The sequence below is a fragment of the Physcomitrium patens genome, chromosome 3 (genome assembly GCF_059467195.1).
Source record: "Physcomitrium patens ecotype Gransden chromosome 3, ASM5946719v1, whole genome shotgun sequence".
In the NCBI taxonomy this organism is placed as follows: Eukaryota; Viridiplantae; Streptophyta; class Bryopsida; order Funariales; family Funariaceae; genus Physcomitrium; species Physcomitrium patens.
This window is the reverse complement of record NC_143412.1, coordinates 7,406,891-7,426,206: the sequence shown is the minus strand read 5'-3', so window position 1 is coordinate 7,426,206 and position 19,316 is coordinate 7,406,891. Positions and strand designations below refer to the sequence as shown.

Sequence of the window (19,316 nt, the reverse complement as noted above, 5' to 3'; positions counted from 1 at the left end):
ACATTATACATGGATGTTTTCATTATAGTCTGCAACAACAAAGGACTTTTTTCAAATACAATAGGTTACTTAGCCAAAAGATTTGAAATGAATGATCTAAAAAAAATCTATTATATTTTGGACATACTTACTATCCAACTATGATGATTCAAGAGAGCTAACCACTTAAAATGAACCTCAAGTTTTAGTTCTTATTGCACAAGTGAGTGGTCTATTGATATGGACTTTCTAGTGCAAATACATAAACAAATAGCATAGCTGATGAAATCCAATTGACATATAGACTTTTATCTTATTAGATTACATGATAGCTTGATAGGTGGAAATAACAATATATTGACTATTAGCTAATATGGCAATTAGAAGTTGTCAATCAATATCATGGTTTCAACCATCTACATAAGTAATCACATAATGTCTAATAGAAATTATACATGTATGTGAATACTCTTTTAATACTCCTACTTAAAGACATAATAGACTAATTCAATTTAATGATTACCATCATCTTTTTGAATTTATAATGTTTCTCATAAGTTAAACTTTTAGTCAAAATATTTGCAACCACATCTTTAGTCTTGAAAAAAACTAAGTTGATCTTGCCATTCTCAATCTTCTCACAAACAAAATGATGTTAAATTTCAACATGCTTAGTACAAGCATGGAATATAAGATTCCTTGAAAGAGAAATGCAACTATGGTTTTTATTGAAAATAATCATAGTACCATCTTATAAAAACCCACAAAACTACAAATATTTATTTTTTTGAGTATTTTTGTTGACTGAGGTAATTTGTACACTTTAGGTATTTCCTAAGGTATAACTTGAATTAGAATTCTATGTAACAGAATCAAATATCATCAAAACCTATGAACTAATAATTCATTTTTGACATTTTGAAGTGCATTTATATTATATTATATATATACACACATACAAAGACATATTTTGTAATCTTTTCTTTTGTTCAAAATCTCCTGTAAGTAAATATAATAAGAAGTAAAAATCATTGTCAACATCAATTACCAAAACAAAGCAATTAATTTGTTCTATTGACTCTTTAAGGAAGCAATTTTTTAGTCAATAGGCGGCCCTAGCCAACATAATGCAGTTTCAAAAACACTATTTATACTCATCAACCCTTCCATTCTTTTTCTTGTTAGTTTTCTAATTCCAAAACCAACCACAGCATACAAAAAAGATCCAGACCTACATTAAACAACAAAACTCACAAAACCAAAAAGACACCAGAGGATAAAACCATGACGTCGAAACATGAGACATCTGCACCAGAATTGTGCCACAGCGATGGAGTTTGTTTAACGTATATTTCAAGTCACACAAGACGCCAAATCTTCAACATAGAATCCGCCGAGGTGGGTAAAAACAAAACTATAAAAACTACCAAAATAATTATTGCAAAAACGGGGCTAAAATGGTATGCAGAACCACCAACTGGAGGACAACACACCATGAGCGCCACAAATGAAAATTACATGCATTTGGAACTGTGGGTCTCGTAAGAACCAGGTTTTGTACTCTGATGGTGGTTTGCGGTGATCGATGTTGCCTGGAGGGCGAAGAGTGTGGAGATCTCGGTGCTGAAGAAATCGTGTTGTTGCTGTCTCCCACGACATGTTTCGTGTCGGGAGCTTCGAGAGCCTCTTCAACTCACACAGCCGATGAAGGCGGAGTTCACAAGGGTGAGATATGCTACTGGACCTTATCCAGCTTGTGTGAATGTGTATGTGTGTTAAGATCCTCCCACCAATCCCACCACGGATTGGTGTAGTTTCTGGAAGAAACATGTGAATTCGTCGATGACTGCCTCGGCAGTTCCGCTGTCGACAAGAGGTGGGTAGAAGTACCAGACGGCCGTGAGCAGTGTGAAGCCCAGCGTGAGCGGCGTGGAAATCCATTTGGATGGCCGAAAGGCAACCTTTCGGCGAATTGCTAGCTCCAGCAATGTTGCAGCGCCGTGCAGAGTGAAGAAGACTGTCACCTGCCATGTGGGCTTTTGTCTCGTCATGTTATGGAATATCAGCTCGTGCATCAAGCCTGATGTTAAGAATGCTGCCATCATCGCGATCGACCGCGCCCACAGCGGCGGCTTGGAGATAATCGATGTTGATATAGTGGATGGTGGTCCATCTGCACATGGCCGCATCGAGAAAGTTGAGGTTGGTTGATTGGTTGGGTGCACTCAGTTAGACATAGTCCGCGCTCTGGTGTAGGAAAACAGAGAGTTAGGGGGGTAGAGTACTCACTTCTAGATTGCTCCCCATTCGAAGGTTCCGTTCTTGAATGGTGCTCGGACTGATTCCACAACAAGAATCGCAGCATTGGATCGTAGATAGATACACGCATAAGATTACTAACCAACAAATTCCATCTCTTACCCCAGAAATCTGAGAGAGAATGTGCTAGAAATGGCTTATCGAAAGCCGCCTCTAGCTCAATTCCCATCATCGGCGACACAATTGCTGCGATGCCTTCAAAAATCAGGCTGGCGACAATGTAGATGTGGAACGAGTAGATCACGTAGAGCAACCCTAGGGGCATCGAAGAACGGTATGCGTAAGAGCAAGTGATGAGTAATACAACTACGAACTTGAACAACAACCTAAGAACCACCATGTGCCAGTCAAGCGATCCATCCACGCTCTTCAGAAGTGACCTCCAGCTTGATTTTGTAGGTTTTTGGGGTTCAGTGAGTTTAGATTCGTTGCCGTTCAATGCAACATCTGAGGGAATTGCGGCACTGTTCGAATCCCTGGATTTCGACTTTATTCTATGACCCTTCAACCTCTGACTAAACTTCTCTCGTTTGATTTGCAAGGAGAGGTTCATAACAGCGAGGAATCTAGGAAACGATGCTATGGCCCAGGGGTCGGAAGCAGGCCCATCGTCCCAACAGAGCAACACGATTTTGAAGGACGTCAGCCAAATGAAGAAAAACGAGTAAATCGATCTCTCGAATACTGTATCAAACCCCTTCGCCACAAACACGTAGAATGCAATCAATGGCAGCGACGCCGCAAGGCGCAAGTGGCCTTTCGGCAACCGCATCACTCCGTAGTAAACGTAAGCCATCGCTGGACTGCTCACTGCCCACACTTGCAATGAAGGAAAATTGGCCATGGTGATCAACTCTGAGTGACTACTTCCTTCCGACTTGTTCAATCCCACAGATCCCAACTTCCAGCTGGGCAGTGAAAAGGGCGCGAATAACCCACATTCCACTCTCGCGGCGGATTTGCACACAGAAAGAAGCCCGCAAATTCGGAGTTCCAAACGAAGTACAACCCAAACTCTATGTCACACGAGATTGAACTCTGATATCACTGTCGTTGACCTGGGCCTAGATCTGTCAAAGAGAGACTACCGGGTGCAGGTATGGTCTCAGAGCTCCCAACCGAACCTTAAACTGGGCCGAAGCATCACAGGTCTTACTAATGTGTGGAAAAAAGTGTGTAAAGGTGCTCCCTGCACAGGAGCACGGTGTGGAAAAGGGCAGGTGCACGACCGCAACGACCCTACAAACCGTACCATGAAAAAGGATTCACAACATAATGTGTAGACAATGCAAAAAAGCTACAGAAATACCCAGCACGGGCAGAGCATTACTGGCCACCCTTCACAGATGCGGTTTGAGGAGGTATCCTCCACAAAGAGCGTGAGCACCTATCATCGCTAAACTCTACAGTGAGTTGCTAAACTAGCACAAGACCTGGCGGCAGATTCCGCCGGAATATTGATCACACAAGGAAAACATGGAGCTCAGTAGCCCATGGTTAGCCAAGAGAAATCAGAATGTAACGGAGGGAAGTTCGGAATCTAGACCTGCGGGAGTCACGCTACTGTGCGAGGTCGTAAGATTCAGGTCATCGAAGACCTAATCCTCAGATTGACAAAATCTCCCATCAGCCTTGACGAGATTGCTGTTGTGCACATCTCGCAATCTTTCTTTCTGCGACACCTAATTCCGACCATGTTTTGCCCGGTTGGTGAAACCTGCACCAGGTGCTCCATTCCGTCACTTTCAGCTGACAAATAAAATGCAGTAAGTTCTGTTTTTTATATGCCACTTTTAGACTAGTGCTCCTCGAGTCGTGCCGTGTAATTCGAACACGGCTCTAGATCTGCTTTCTGCATGGCAATTTCATGGGATAGCAATGTAGTTCAATCCCAAACCTAACTCGGTTGGTGTAAACGAGACATAAAATTAACGTGACAATTGTAGTCAGGTTTGGAATAAAACGTGACAATTGTTTTTGAAGTAGCTCTTCAATTCCAAACCTGACTACAATTGTCACGTTTAGATGCATTTGGGTCGTCACCTTCTTCAACACAGCACTCACACCAGTGACAGGTTTGACAGGACATCCATTAGTATTCTTCTGAAGTGTATCATCTCCGATGGATATCCATCCACTGGAAGAACTTTGGTAGCTAGGCATTGCTAGATGTGTCCAGGGAGTGAATAAATACACATTTGTGTTTCGAATAAATGCATTCTGTACAAGTCAGTCATAGTTTAGGGTTAGGATTCAGAGGATGCAAGTAGCTGGAGCTCAAGGTTGCTGCCTATCCTTAGCCATTAGGGAGAAGAGGAGGAAGACTAGCAAGTGATGGAGACTTTGGCATGGTTGGGGTAATTAGGATTCTCATCATGGACACAGTATTGGGTTCAAAACCCAGGTGCATGCAGAAGACAAACTTTCCACACTTTGCATGTACTATTGTTGAGCAAACACATGTTTTATCCTTGTGCAATAATGAATCTTAAGTACATCTCATCAACCTCAATGCCTTTTGGGTACCCAGGTAAGTAAGCATGGCAAGGTACTTTGGTCCTACCTGAATTAGTGATTATCATCTGTATATATATACATATATTCATGTATTCTTGCTTGGGTGAGGGTTTGACTGTAGTTTCTCCTTTGACTCCCTGGAATACTTCCACATGTAAGCAATGAAATGTGAACCCACCCAAGAAATAAATAACTAAATGGTGCTACAGTGCAGTGGTACTCATAAGAAAACCTAGAAGAAGCTTTTGGGAAAGAGCACCATCTCCATTAATTGATTATACCAGTTAGCATTGCACAGAAGCAATTGCAGAAACTACCCTGTCAATGCTTGTTTGTTTTATTCATTAAATGTAGTCACTGCTATGTGTTCGACAAAATGCAGCAGAATTCAGTTCTATTCCGAAATTCTGACACGACACACATGAAGATTCTGTTATTACTCATGCAAGTGAAGAATGAAGAGCAGTCTAGGTAGTTCTCAGAAATGCACAGTTTCATGGTTAGACTTGAAGACATCCACTGTTGTCATGCAAAAAAACAGGTTCCAAACACAAGCCTTTAACCCAATCCAGGAATCTTCATTCAACCCCAATTTTTTAAACTCGCTCCGATTTATCAATTCATATGGCAGGGTTTGTCCAAGTGTTCCGCTGGCCTCATTATGTATGTATATTTAAAACATTAGCTCGTTTTCCGGTTCAGACACAGGCCCGAATCCAAGGCTTTTCTGAACACGATGGACGTCAGCATGACAACCTTCGCGTAGAGCCTCACGTCATTGTAGTGGAGATTGGGCTCAAATCTCAACGCAGACATCAGAGCAGAAGCTGGGCGCTGGATATGAGCTGCGGTGAGTGCAGCAAACCTTCGTCCCAGCGATGCCACGTCGAGTGCAGACAAATTTTATTATTAATTTACTAAAATGTAAAAATGAAGAATGAAAAACAACTTACAAATTATGTGCATGTATGTATGTATGTACGTCTGTATAACAAATTATGTGTGTGTATGTATATGTATAAGGAGGATCCTTGTTTTACTTTGGAAGTAATATGTTAATGCAAGTTGTTGAGGTGTGATAAAGAGTGACATAATTTGTATGAATGGATTGATGAATGTTGAGGGGTTTGGGTGGATGCACATAAATCTTTGGTGTGTAACTTCAAATAGTTCAACAAACTAAATTACAGTGAATCCTTGTGGATTTGAATCATAACAGCATAAGCTGATAGTTCAGTCACGAAAGGAAATCAAAGACCAGGTTAGTTTACAGCATACAAATTTATCAAGGTCTAATTCAGAAACAGACTTTTGTTTTTGGATCATATTAACATCTCACAGATTGGCATCAAGAATTTTATGATTCAAACATATATATATATATATATACATGTATGATTAATAACTTCTTATCTTTCTTTTATTTAAGAGTGGTAAAGATTATAAATTGCTCACCTAGAAAGGCAGAATTTCATACACAGGAAGTGTTAATAATAAGCCTAAATATTTCTTAATGATAACAAAATAATAATAATGAATAAATAAATTCTAAGGTATTAAAAAGATCCACTTAAAGTACATATTGACTTAAAGCTAGCAAATTTTTAAATCATTTTCATATGAGTTCTAAAATGATTAACATAGTTTCCAAACATGTCAATTTGTATTTATATTAGAAAGTATTTACTTTATAAAATTTGGCATTGCAACAATATTCCTATACTTGCCAATTTAAAGAAGTTTATTGAAATCCATGTTTTGTGGTATTTTTTATAATGAGAAGACTCTTAACAAAATTTCACCAGCACAACATAGCAATAGCCTATAATATTTATAAACATATGAGTTCTAAAATGAATGATTCTATTACTATGGTGAAATGCTTGTAGCCACAATTTTTTCATCTTCATTTATTTTTTAAAATCCAAAACTACTGAATGATGGTAGAAAGGCACAAACAAAATACATGTGGGTTGATACAAAGGCAGTTCATAGGGTTTGAGCCATCTCATAGCATGATTTGGAGTAGGGCAGGTTCATCCCACTTGAACAGTAGTTTATATAAAGAGGTTATAATGTATATGTCTCTCTCTATCTACTTCAGAATTGGACGTAAGCACAGTACAGATTCCAACAGCATTTGTGACCATTCAATCACATGAAATAAGCCAGAAGATCCCCATGTCTTGTGTGTGGAATGAAGCCTTTCAACCAACCTATGCTGTGGACTCTACACATGGCACAAAATAAAGATTATAAATTCTGAAAGGAGAGGCAAAACTTGCCAAGAATAGGGCTTTTTGGTTGGGTGGATTGCAATTCTTTGATACAGAACTTTGTTACATTCTGTAACAGGAACACAAAAATGACAAAACAGAAGTTCTTAATCATAACAATGAGTAATGTAAAATTCTATTGGGTCAGTAACCTCCAATCTGGTACACTTCCTTATTTTTTTAATAAATCTTTTGTCGTGCTGGATCTGTCAGGTAATAATAGAATACTAGGACCACTTTAAAAAGCAAAACTACCTCCAAACTCACTGTGGCAGCTCTTTATGATTAACTGTCTGTATTCCTGCATTCAAAGGAATTCATGGCTTTGAAAGAAGGGCATAGATTTCAACTTGGGAACTCCATGTTGTTCAGACATATTGCTGGCTTTCATTTGCCTCCCACTGGCACAACACTATAATTGTGGTAAGCTGCAAAGAAATATTCCCATCACAAGCATTTTAGTGATATGGGTTCAAATAGTGTAATCATTTTTAATACTAACTTGTGTTCAATATAAATAATGCTTAGGCTACAAGCACACCCCAAGTTGCTACACACACACCCCAAATTGATGTATGCACACCCAAAACAAATAGAGGACCTTGATTAGGTGGTTGATATTGTGTGAAGACTAACATCCCCCTTTGGTGGCCCCATTGGCTGGTCAGTGGGCATAGCACCACATTGACAGCTATGGATATGTATGACAAAAGAGCCTGGATAGCATTGCAACCACTTCATGTGAATTCATGTGACAATGACTTTCATAGCATTCCAATTTCATCTACACAGCAAAGAGATACACTTGTTGATTTTCAGGTAGAGAAGAAGCAACTAGTGCCTATCCTTCACAACTTTTGCTTGAAGCTCATGTAGAATTTTATGATCATCTTGCAAAACATTGTCCCTCTTGTCCATTTCATGTACAAATAAGACTGAAGACCAGCTAGGCGCCAAGGAAGAATATAACAGCCAGCCCTTCCCATGCAAGACCATGTACGAAGACCCCCCCCCCAAAACTGATCCCAACAGGGTACCAACCTCTGTTCCCATGCACACAGGGAACGCTGGAGAAACGTTGAAAATGACGCATGAACTTCAGACAGCCATGGAAACACAGACACTCTCAAAGGCCGAGTCCGTACCAATTTCGTTTTCCTTGCGCCAGTCAGAGTTGCCACCTCAGCTGCCGCTGTGATCTATCCCGCCTCAATCCTAAACCACATCCACTGAAAGACGACCAGGTGCAAGACATTCCCCTCCAAAAGAAAACAGCTTCGCGGACGTTTCGTGGTCCCCCTACAGCCTCCTGACAGACTCCTGTCAGCTTTCCACCATCCGCGGAGTCTGGCGGTAAACGCACATGCAGCTGACCCACACCCACCACGACCCCCTACCAACCACTAGTCTCCAAGAGACGAATGTAGTCCAATTAGATGAATGAATTACACCCTCCTAAAGGGGTTGCGGGTCCCCGAACATGACCTGATCTTTTGCTATTCGGTATGTCTTGGTACATCCATAAATGTCATTCATTATCATCTCTCATTCATCCGCGTGGTGACGGGGTGGGTCAATCCATTTGGGCCGGGCCGGGCCGGGCACTGGTGTCTCGTCATTCAACCACTAGCTGCCACGTGACGCCTACGTGGCGTGGCTATGATATTTTTCTCGTATTTGAGAATGGTTCGCTGGCGGTGTGCGAATGACGGGGATAGATCATGATGGGGAACCTCATTCCATAGACTTGATTATGATAAGACTCCGTTTTAAAATTTTATCTTTCCCTATTTGTTTGACTTTAGATTGCAAGTGCTTTAAAATAATGAATTTGCAATGAGTTCTAGTTACAAGAGTGTGTGACACAGTAAAAGCCCAACTTTAAAATAAATAAATAAATACACAAAGTACGCACAGTCCAAAACATTACAACAAAGAACCAGCAAGGTAGACTGCCCATTTCTGCTCACTTAAGCCTTTTAGCATATTTGCAGTACGAGTATGAAACACTTTAAAAAATTCCCCATGTAGAGAAATAGAATTCAGAAGGAGTGCAGGTTTTATCACATCATTTTCCCCAAAAGAATAACTACTATGAATTTTTTAGCTAAAGATTTTTTTTTTACACAAACTTGTCGTATAGGTTAACCTAATTTTCAACCAATGGCTGGTTACAAAAATCGAGAATGCTTGATTCTAGCCAATTTTTTTGAGTTGGCATGAAATTATCCAATGGCTCTATAGAGTTGAGGGGAAATGTGCACTAAGTGTTGAGGTGTTACAACTGATTAGTGAACGTTGTCGAGTTGATCAGAATTAAACTACCCTGTATGACAAAAATGGGGGGTGGTCAAAAATGGGTTGTCTACATTAGCTGAAATAGAACATGACATTTTGGGGCTATCTTGGCATACAAATTCAATGTTTAATCTAGAATGTTTTTTCGGCTTTTTTTACTTTTTTATTTCTTTTGTTTTAAGCTTTTTGAAGGTAGAGGGTTTGAAACCTCAAGAATATCAAACTTTTATGCAAAGACTGTATGAGAAGTTGATAATGCATATGTATTTTTTAGTATGAAACTTAGACTTTCTGAAACCAATAGGACAGTGAAGTCCGTATTTGCAAGTAGACACAGTCAAAAAGATCAAAACATAGAACCAGAAGTTGAAATAGAACAAGATATCTTAGGGGACTGTCGTGGCATACAAGAAAATCTCACAACCAATCTTCAAATGACAAGTATGCATGATAACACTCATGATGCTAAATATAAAACATAAAAGTGAAATAATAACTTTATTCATTTTGTACTTTTGAGGTGATGTTTATAAATTTTCTATTGCAAAGGTAAAATCAATTTTTTTGTTAAAAAAAATATATATATAATTGTTGAAATTACACACACACACACACACACACACATATCTATATATATATGTATATATTGCAACATACTTGAGCCTTGAATATCAATAGTTTGGATTTAATTTTGTATAAAACATCCACATTATATCTTAATCTTTGAATGCATTGCTAATTATATATATGTAGATATTTTCTTCTTTATTAATTTTGATTTTATATATCGTATCATGAAAGCAGAATGTGAAATGTATGCATGTGTAGACACATTATTTGAATTAGATGTACTGTATACATTTACATTGGAGCATCTCTTTTTCAATAAAGTTGTTAGATTAAATTAGTAATAGTTAAATTAGATCACAAATATTTTTGTGCCCCCTTAGCTAATATGGTACTCAGAGAGTTGGTTGTGGGTTGGTGGTTGTATCTGTATTGATATAATTATATCTAAAAATTCAAGGCACAACAGGATTTAAAATTATTTAATCAATTTTATAAAATGATTCTATGGAATGAGTTATTTTTTTGTAAAAATAATTTAAACAGATAGAAAAAATAACAAAAATATACCATAAATAAAATTTCATAAGTTGTGTTTAAAATTTATATTTGTTTATTTACTTATTTTTTAAACTCCATCAGAGTATCTATAGTATTTGGAAAATGTTAAGTTCTATGCTACAAAATAATTTTAATGTGAATATGCTTCATTTTATCATTATTATTATGTTTAAAATATGGGTTGATGTTATATATCTGTAAATTGACTTTTTATAAAACACAAATATGCGATTGCAAATTGAGTTCATATTGCAAGTTTTTATAATGACTTGTGGTTGGATTTATACAAAAGATGGAAGTTCATTTTGCTTCCTCCAAAAAGGACAATGGAAATGGTTGCAATCAAAGCAAAAGAAAATGATTTTTATGATATTAATAGAATAATTAGGTTATCATAAACTTGTATTGTATTTTGTGATTTGAATGCATGGTCACTTTCTTATACATATTAATTCATGGTTTATTACAATGCTTATGGTCTTCGAGTTTTATATACAGGCATATATACTTATCTGCATCCTCGAATTATTACAAATATGTGCAATTAAGTTTAATTTTTATTTTTATTTAAAAAATGATTTCACTGCATTCCTTACTTTTAAGATACGTACTAATTCGTAGATATCTTATGCAGTCTTCTACCTCAAAGACATTTGACTAACATCCTTTCACCTGTAAAATCCTACCAACGTTCCTTCACCTAGAATACATGTCTTTTGAGATCTGCATAAACCTTACAGTATATTTTCTTGCCTTGAAAACATTTCTTTTAAACAGAAGTTCCTGTTCTATAAAAATAATACACGAGTAAAAGTTCGGTAAATGAGAAGGTCTGTGTGACTTCTTTGTTTATTTCGATATGGGTTGCTTATTTCATAAATTATTTATCCTTACTTATATAGAAAAATGTAGAAAATAAGCCGTGCCATGTCAAGTTTATCAAGCAATCTTATAAACTTAATTGTAGAAAAATGAGAGAAGTGCATCAAAGTATCAAAGAATGATGTATCAAAGTGTAGGAATATGTTTGGGAATCAATTTTTAAAAATTACATAAATATAAGTAAAGCCTTCATGTGTAAATTTATTCGAAATACAAGTTGCATGGGAGGCAAGAGGAGGTTTGTTTTGTCTCATTCTCCTTTTTCACAAGATTGTGGGAAGTCTAGCCTACTTTGAGAGGCTTTACATGGCTGGACTTGCATTATTATATTAGATTTCTACACACACACACACACATAAATATATATATATATATATATATATATTTTCACCAAATCATGAACATTGCTTCCAAGAGCAAAATACTGTACCCAAAACCCAATAAAAACCAAGCCCTTGACCTCTTGGGGGTATGCGTGCTTGCTCAACCCCTACAGTAAAACCTCAAGTCATCAAGTGCAGCATCAAGTGCCACATTCAACACTTAACCATCACTCCACCTCGATTCTCTACATACCCATCCTCCACTAGATTCACTCTCAATGTTGCTCATTAATAAAAATAAGATGCAATGGGAAAAAATGTTAGAAAGATAAAAGTTCGATCTTTGTTAATAACCCTTAAAAGCTAATTATCAACACAAAGCAAAATCTTGCCACAAGGTTTGTAGTTGATTTTTTGGGCTTGATGACTGCACTTCAGTTAGGTGATTGGTCGTAAGGTGACAGCAAAATCGCCTTGTAATAAAAGGCATTCATTAGAATGAACAAACATTGAAACTTGTTGCATCCGACTCCACACGGCTCTCCTTTTGGAGTCCCCCAAAAAGGCAAAAAGGCCTTTTTCGCGTCAGCAAGCAACAATAACGACGAGGGGTAGGACCACGACAACGAGAGTGACGACGACGACGGAGACAACGACGTCGTCGACGATAGGGGGACGAATGTCGAGCCGTCAAGCGTGTCGACGCTGCGAGTCCTCGAAGCAAAGGACGACTTTGCTTGTAAGCGGGAATAGGAGAGAAGCTCCTCCTCGTCGTCGTCCGAGTCTTCCATCACCACTCGCTCCGCGTCACGGTCGCCAGAGTCTTGTTCTGTGCTCTTGCAAGGGGATTTCGCTCTGCCGAAGCACTCTAGCTGTGTCCCGATCGAGGGGTACTGAATCTTTTGCCTTTGACTGATGAATCTGAATCCCCCCCGGTTTCTCGTGGTAATTGCCGCCTGGTACTGCTGCTGCCTGCGTGGTCGTCACTGATTGTGGTTCACTCGTCTGGCGGGGTTGTCCGTCCAGCGAGTGGAAGCTTCACTCATGGTGTCTTTATATTGCCACCCACTCCCTCGACTTTCCCTGCACTGAAACCCACTCCCCACAAGCCATTCTGTCATTGAACACTAGTACGGACTGTGAGCTCTCATAGTCACCAGTTCTTTTTAATGTGAGCTAAGGTGGAGTTGAAGAGATGTTTGAGTGAGTGAGTGAGTGAGTGAGAGAGATAGTTAGCGAGATTTTGCTGCATTGCAGCTAACGTGCGGACAGTCCTCGCACACTGCGTGAGTACAATGATAATGCCCACTTCAGACTCGTGCATTGCAACACCCGTCTGTCAGAGGGACTGGTTAAGGTCTGGTGAGTGCTCGTGGAGCTCAATTTGCACTTCTCTGGATCCGTGACTCTGATCTAGTTCTGTACCTTAAGGCTCTTTGCATGAAGTTTGGGTTCCGACAGTGAGGACCGTTTGCCGGACATCACTTCAATAAGGTGACGGTGAGGAGTAGTAGAATAGCGGCATCAAGTTTTTATCAAGTTCATCTCTGCAGGAGTTCTTATCAATCGATCAGTAGTCTCTAGTGGAGGACTGTTGATAATAATAGGGGCTCTTTGAAGGACCACGACTTCCTGCTGGCTTCACTCTAGCAGAAAACTGCCATGGTGAAGTTTGAGCAGCAGCTCCAGAGGGAGCTGGTGCCAGAATGGCAGGAGGCCTACTGCAGTTACGCCGACCTCAAGGCTGACCTAACACGCATCAAGCAGCACCGAATCATGGGGCCGACCTACACTCGCACAGGGTCGTTGGGGCTCTTGAAGTCTCTGGCCTCCTTCAAGCCGTCCAACTTTAGCGGCCCTCTAAGCCGCTCAGGAAGCCGTGCTTGGAGACCAGATCACATGATCTCGTTCTCACCACGGGGATATCAATCTAAGGATATTATCTCGGTACGTTTCTGCTAACTTATGCAATTGTTGAACTGTAGTTGCTAGTGCGTTCGAAAGGGCCGGTGTACAGCATCTTCCAGCGCAGAGAACTTCAAAGCTGGACCTTACTTGGTTAACTTTAGTTCGTTCAAGTGGCTAAGCTAGTCTTGTCTTGGCGATGATATGGATACCGGAAGGGACATAAATCAGAATCGTAAGCTCACACTGGCAAGTGCACAGGTAAACAAGAAATGGACGGCGCAAAAAGAAGTGTACATCACTGAGCTGCGAGAACCGCTTGCGCTCTCACCGCAAGACAAGACCTTCTTTGTCCGGCTCGATGCGCAGCTGACTGAAGTGAACAAATTCTTCAGGAGTAAGGAGGCAGAGTACATCGACCGAGCACGGGTCCTGGAGAAGCAGATGCTGGCTTTGATAAACTTGGAAGAGGAAATGGCTCGGCGGGGTCTTACAACATCGGATTGCTTGGCGACCAGAGATGACCACCTTCCAGGTATGCGCAAGACCGTAGTAACATTAATGGTGTTTATGACTGAAAATCAGATTACTACATCATTTTGAAGAGTTGGTAATAACAACATCATGGTTTTCCACTTCCCTAACTCTTGCAGCTATGAAGGAAGGCGCTGATGAGCTGCCTCTCTTACCGGATGGAACGGACAAGTCCGGTGGGTTCCAGGTGCAGACATTTCCAATGCAAGCGTCCAACGGGGATCGTGAGCACAGCGATGATTCAGAAGAGGGTGAACAGGACACCGTCATTCAAGATTACATTTTTCAAATGTCAAATTTGAAGCAGAGAAGAGGCAGTTGTAGAGACGCTGAACTTGAGATAGACGTACCTAATGGGTCACAAGGTTCAATTTCGTTGATAGCACCAGGAACCCAGTCTCCTCGATCGGTGCGATTTTCCCCGGTCTCTTCGGATGGCTCTTCCGTGCTACCCTCCCCAAGGTCGGTGCTGAAGAAAGTTTCCCAGTTTTCTGATGACTCGGAGCGTGCCCACCCAGGGCCTGACAATACTAGCGCTGAAGTCGAAGAAGGTGAAGTGCCTGACGAGGCTGGCGACATTCCAGAAGATGACATCGAAAACCAGAAGAATCAAATCTATAAATCCGAGAAAGAGCTCAATCATGCAAAGAGGCTTTTGCGTCTTGCTTTTGTAGAGTTTTACAGAGGGCTCGGCTTACTATCTAGTTTCAGGTCTTTAAACATGACAGCTTTCGCTAAAATTTTGAAGAAGTATGATAAGACCACAGGATGGAACATGTCGCCAATCTACATGAAGGAAGTCGAAAGCTCTTACTTCGTCACTTCATCAAAGGTAAGGAAATTGAGGGGAGTCCTAATTACTTGCACTGATGCTGCGCAGCCCCACTCCTCCCTTGATGTCATTGATTATCTCTTTGACAGAACCTCTCGTATCCAGACTCTCTGACTTGGCCAGTTTGCCCCGTGCAGCTTTGTGTAGCGTTCATAGAAATTCTCATGATTATATTGTCTTCTTAATGATTGCGCAGGTACACAAGTTGATGAACAAGGTGGAAGAGTTATACGCAAAGCATTTTACCGATGGTGAGCGAAAGAAAGCTATTTCTCATTTGCGGCCAGAGCGAAAAATAGGGTCTCACAGGACGACATTCTTTATAGGTATGAACATCGAGTCGTTTCAGGTGGCCAGGTTTGGCATAGGATGAGCTTTGATTTCAGATATTTCCCTACTCAAAGCTTCCTTGAAGAGACTCGTTTGAATCACAAGTACTTTGAGGGGTTGCACTCTACTAACGTTCTGTTTCAAATGGCTGAAATCAGGTCTATTTTCGGGCACTTCCGTAGCATTGATCATTTCGTTCTTCTTCTTGGTGGACAACAAAAATGCTCTGGGTCGTGGTCATACAGACACTGCGCACAATTACGTGAAAAACGTCTTCCCCATATTTAGGTCAGCTTTCTTAACACTTTCAATACCAATGTGAAAGTTCAAGTTTGATCGATTCAAGCGTTTTGCAACATGAGTCTAGGAATTCAAATAGTGGTCTCGAATTTCTGCTGATACCGAACATGTGTTGTGTGTGCAGCACGCTGATGTTGCTTTGGCTTCATATACTCTGCTACGCCGGCAACGTGTATATGTGGGCAAAGACTCGTATAAATTACCCATTCATCTTCGGGTTTTCTTCAGGCACAGAGCTCCGATACCGCGAAGTTTTGCTTCTAGCCACTGGATTGTCGACTTTTTTACTGGCAGGCATGAACCTTCATATTGGAGTGACCTTGTTAATAGCGCCTGAGGAGACAGTGAACGAAGAAAGTATCGTGATAAATCATCGCATGGTGGCTGATGTGATACCCTTGCTCCTAGTCTTGGTAAGAGTTCTCCCAACTCACTTACTCTAGAATTAACCAACTGTGGTGAATGAAGGTATCATCATCTCTGCCCGCTTCCATTTTAGTCTTAGCGGTTTAAGTGAAAGGGAACCATCGATTGAATTCTGTATCGACTCACATGCCCCCAGTTGCCAGATTACTAATCTCGATCCAATACTCATTTGGCATTTGTGCTGTACAGGTATGTTTGGTGGCTTTATTCCTTCCATTCAATATTTTGTATAGATCCTCGCGGGCGTTTTTTCTGGGCTGCTTTCGACGTCTGGCTTCCGCTCCATTTGTCAAGGTTAGCGTGATTTCCACCATTTCTCCATCAAATTTGATGACCCTATTTAGCCCAGAACTTAATTAGCATAGGAAACAACTATAAGTGTGTGTGCCCTTCGCCAAGTATAGTCCCTGAAATTTTCTGTGGTTGAATGGTGTAGGTCACACTACCAGATTTCTTCCTCGGTGATCAGTTGACAAGCCAGGTGTTGCTGTTCAGAAATCTTCAGTTCATGACTTGCTACTACCCCACTGGATACTTTCTGAAAGGAGAAATCGGCAAATGTGACCTGGATGATGTCTACAGAGGGTTTGGATATGTGGTGGCGCTACTCCCATTTTGGTGGCGTTTTTTGCAGGTATGATCGCGAATAACATGGGAACCTTTTATCACAGTGGTGTTCCTTAACCTTTAGTATAGCCTTTCTCTGTCGTATTTTGGTTGAAAATGTGGCTGTTCAAAAGACACGTGTGCCACTTAGCCACTGAACTTGATTGCCTGACGTGGTTACGTTGTCTTAAACAGTGTCTTAGGAGATATTATGATGAGAAGGATACACACCAGCTAGAGAATGCTGGAAAGTACATGTCAGCGATTGTAGCATTGGAACTGAGACAAGCGTATTCGAACCACGAAAATTTGAAGGTATTGGGGGCGTTTTCTGTGATAACATCCATCATTGCCACCATCTATGCGAGCTACTGGGATTTGTGTGTCGATTGGGGTCTGCTCAACCGCAAATCAAAGAACAAGTGGCTACGAGACAAGATCATCTTACAGAGGAAATCCGTCTACTTCGTGTGCATCGTAAGTTACCAAATTGCAGAAATCTTTGTGGAGATCTTTAATTCCTTTCCCTTGTGTTTATGAAGTGTCAAAGAAGCCTTTATGATGTAACATAACATGCTCATTAAAAACATTGGAGTTTTATTATGTCATCTGCAGTTCCTGATTCTGGTGGTTTCGATTTGTGTATCTTCCAGGGTGCAAATATTGTGCTCAGGTTAGCATGGATGTTGTCAATCATGCGACTCGACAGAATGCTTGGCTTTGTGCAATACAAGAACGCTTTCAATGCGGGTCTTGCTGCATTGGAGATCATCCGCAGAGGAATTTGGAATTTCTTCCGGTAACGATCAAGCTTCTACTCCCTATCAACGCACTGCTGTACGCAGCGTGCGCGTGTCTTGTGTTTGATGTTGATCCACATTACGAGTCAAAATTAGAATCAGCAAATTTCCTTGAGAGTTTGTCTGCTTGAGTTCTGCACGGCTGAAATTCCTAAACTCTAACCATTAGGTTGTAAACTCTTTTGCTTGTTTGTATGTTAGCAATGCCCTCTGTTGTTTCCAAAGTCTTTTGCTTCGGAGTCAAGTGGTAAAACAAATCTGGAGAATTTAGGGCCAGCTTGCTGACTGGAGAGGGTGACCTTGTCAACGTGTGCAGCATTGAGAATGAGCATCTGAACAACGTTGGCAAGTACAGAGCAGTGAAAACTGTTCCGTTGCCATTCAATAACGATTAATCAAGAATGTGGCGCTGAATCCAACATCATGAAACTGTCGGAGGATGGTCTAACCTGAGAATATACTAAGAGAGCCAGGGTCCGTATCATTCCAAACGAAGCCTCCACATCAGCAGGTGGGGTGAAACGAGCACCATGGCTACGCAATTTTGTTATTATCCAAGGTAATCCAATCAACCGGAGCTGCTCCATAAGGAAAGCTACAACTGCAAGAGTTTCACATCTCCGAAGCTGTGCACCCACCTGTTCGCGACTGCGAACAACACATCGACGTGCCACTAGCCATTGCATATAACTGACCTAGCCATAATGGTGGTGGCCGAGAACTATGCCAATTTCTGTTCTCTTCCCTGTACATTCATTTTACCACAATTTTCTTCATACGATTTGAAAAGTTATGAGCTTATAACTGCGATTGTACGAAAGAATTTTCCCATTTCCTCACGCACCACAAGCCAATGGCCATTTTCTCATCCCTGTAGATGGCTCGTGGTGCGTGAGGAAACATTATTTACTTGCTGTGAACAAGTTGACTTGAATTCCAGGCTCGACCCAGCCAAATTTAAAGGTGGGTACAATTATTGTCATTGTCAGAAAGGTGTCTGTATGTGAACAGTGTGTTCGAAGTAGAAAACCTGGCACTTTCGCTATTCGATCACCCAAATCGATGCCAAATAAATACAATGCTTACATTTTCAGAATTTCAGTTTGTGTGCTTTGCAAAAGAGGCGTTTGCGCGTGGTCAGTGCTCTCAAGAAAATGGCGCTGTCTGGATGCAAAGAAAAGGCCTGTCTTGCATCATAGACATTTTCAGGAATGAAATCACCACTAATGTACACACAATCTAGAAAACACTCTTTTATCAACCCAACATGAATCAAAGGGTTTTAGAAAAACATACTTTGCAAAATACATGATATTTACACCAAATTTAATTAGATTAGGCAAAATGATGTTTTCATATCCTGCTTTAATAAAATCTTCGAGTTGTGTTAAAGTAACATTGAAGTAATCATTGAAGTAACAGCTGTTTTTATTTGAACATGATATTGAACATCCATAACCCAAGTAATCATTTCTAAGCAATTAAAACACAATATATAACATATTCGTGTGGTTCGTTTTGATATTAACTGAACTCACGAGCACATCGATGGGTTATTAAATCTTGCTGGATGGTTTTGAATTACATTAATAACTTTCAGTAGCCTTCCGTGACAAATGTGATGGAACAAACTGCATTACAGATGCGTGAATGTACGTTTGTATTGAAGTATTTGTGAACCAAGTCAGCACGTGCTAGTGCTACCTCGGTGTGCATCTAAACAGTTGACAAGTTCTAACTTCCAATTCTCAATTCTCAATAAATACAGACGACAGTACTGTTCTGACAGGCTTTCGAGACTAAAACAAGGTGCATAGCATGCCTTGGTAAACGTTCTGAAAGTATTTTTACAATGATTTTC

At 40.4% G+C, this 19,316-nt stretch overlaps 2 protein-coding genes across 2 annotated transcripts; one reads left to right on the top strand and one right to left on the bottom strand.

The window, feature by feature from the left end:
• Window positions 1-1,296: 1,296 nt before the first annotated feature.
• On the bottom strand, window positions 1,297-4,048 carry LOC112279291 (acyl-CoA--sterol O-acyltransferase 1). Its single transcript, XM_024513573.3, has 2 exons — window positions 2,269-4,048; window positions 1,297-2,152 (listed from the first exon to the last, which is right to left on the bottom strand). Exons 1-2 carry the CDS (start codon window positions 3,140-3,142, stop codon window positions 1,755-1,757), a joined length of 1,272 nt encoding a protein of 423 aa, XP_024369341.1. The 5' UTR covers window positions 3,143-4,048; the 3' UTR covers window positions 1,297-1,754.
• Window positions 4,049-12,819: 8,771 nt separating this feature from the next.
• On the top strand, window positions 12,820-18,551 carry LOC112280170 (phosphate transporter PHO1). The gene is made up of 11 exons (XM_024515323.3): window positions 12,820-13,669; window positions 13,889-14,162; window positions 14,281-14,993; window positions 15,190-15,319; window positions 15,482-15,611; window positions 15,748-16,036; window positions 16,239-16,343; window positions 16,486-16,683; window positions 16,851-17,132; window positions 17,309-17,454; window positions 17,772-18,551. Exons 1-11 carry the CDS (start codon window positions 13,385-13,387, stop codon window positions 17,848-17,850), a joined length of 2,631 nt encoding a protein of 876 aa, XP_024371091.1. The 5' UTR covers window positions 12,820-13,384; the 3' UTR covers window positions 17,851-18,551.
• Window positions 18,552-19,316: the final 765 nt, after the last annotated feature.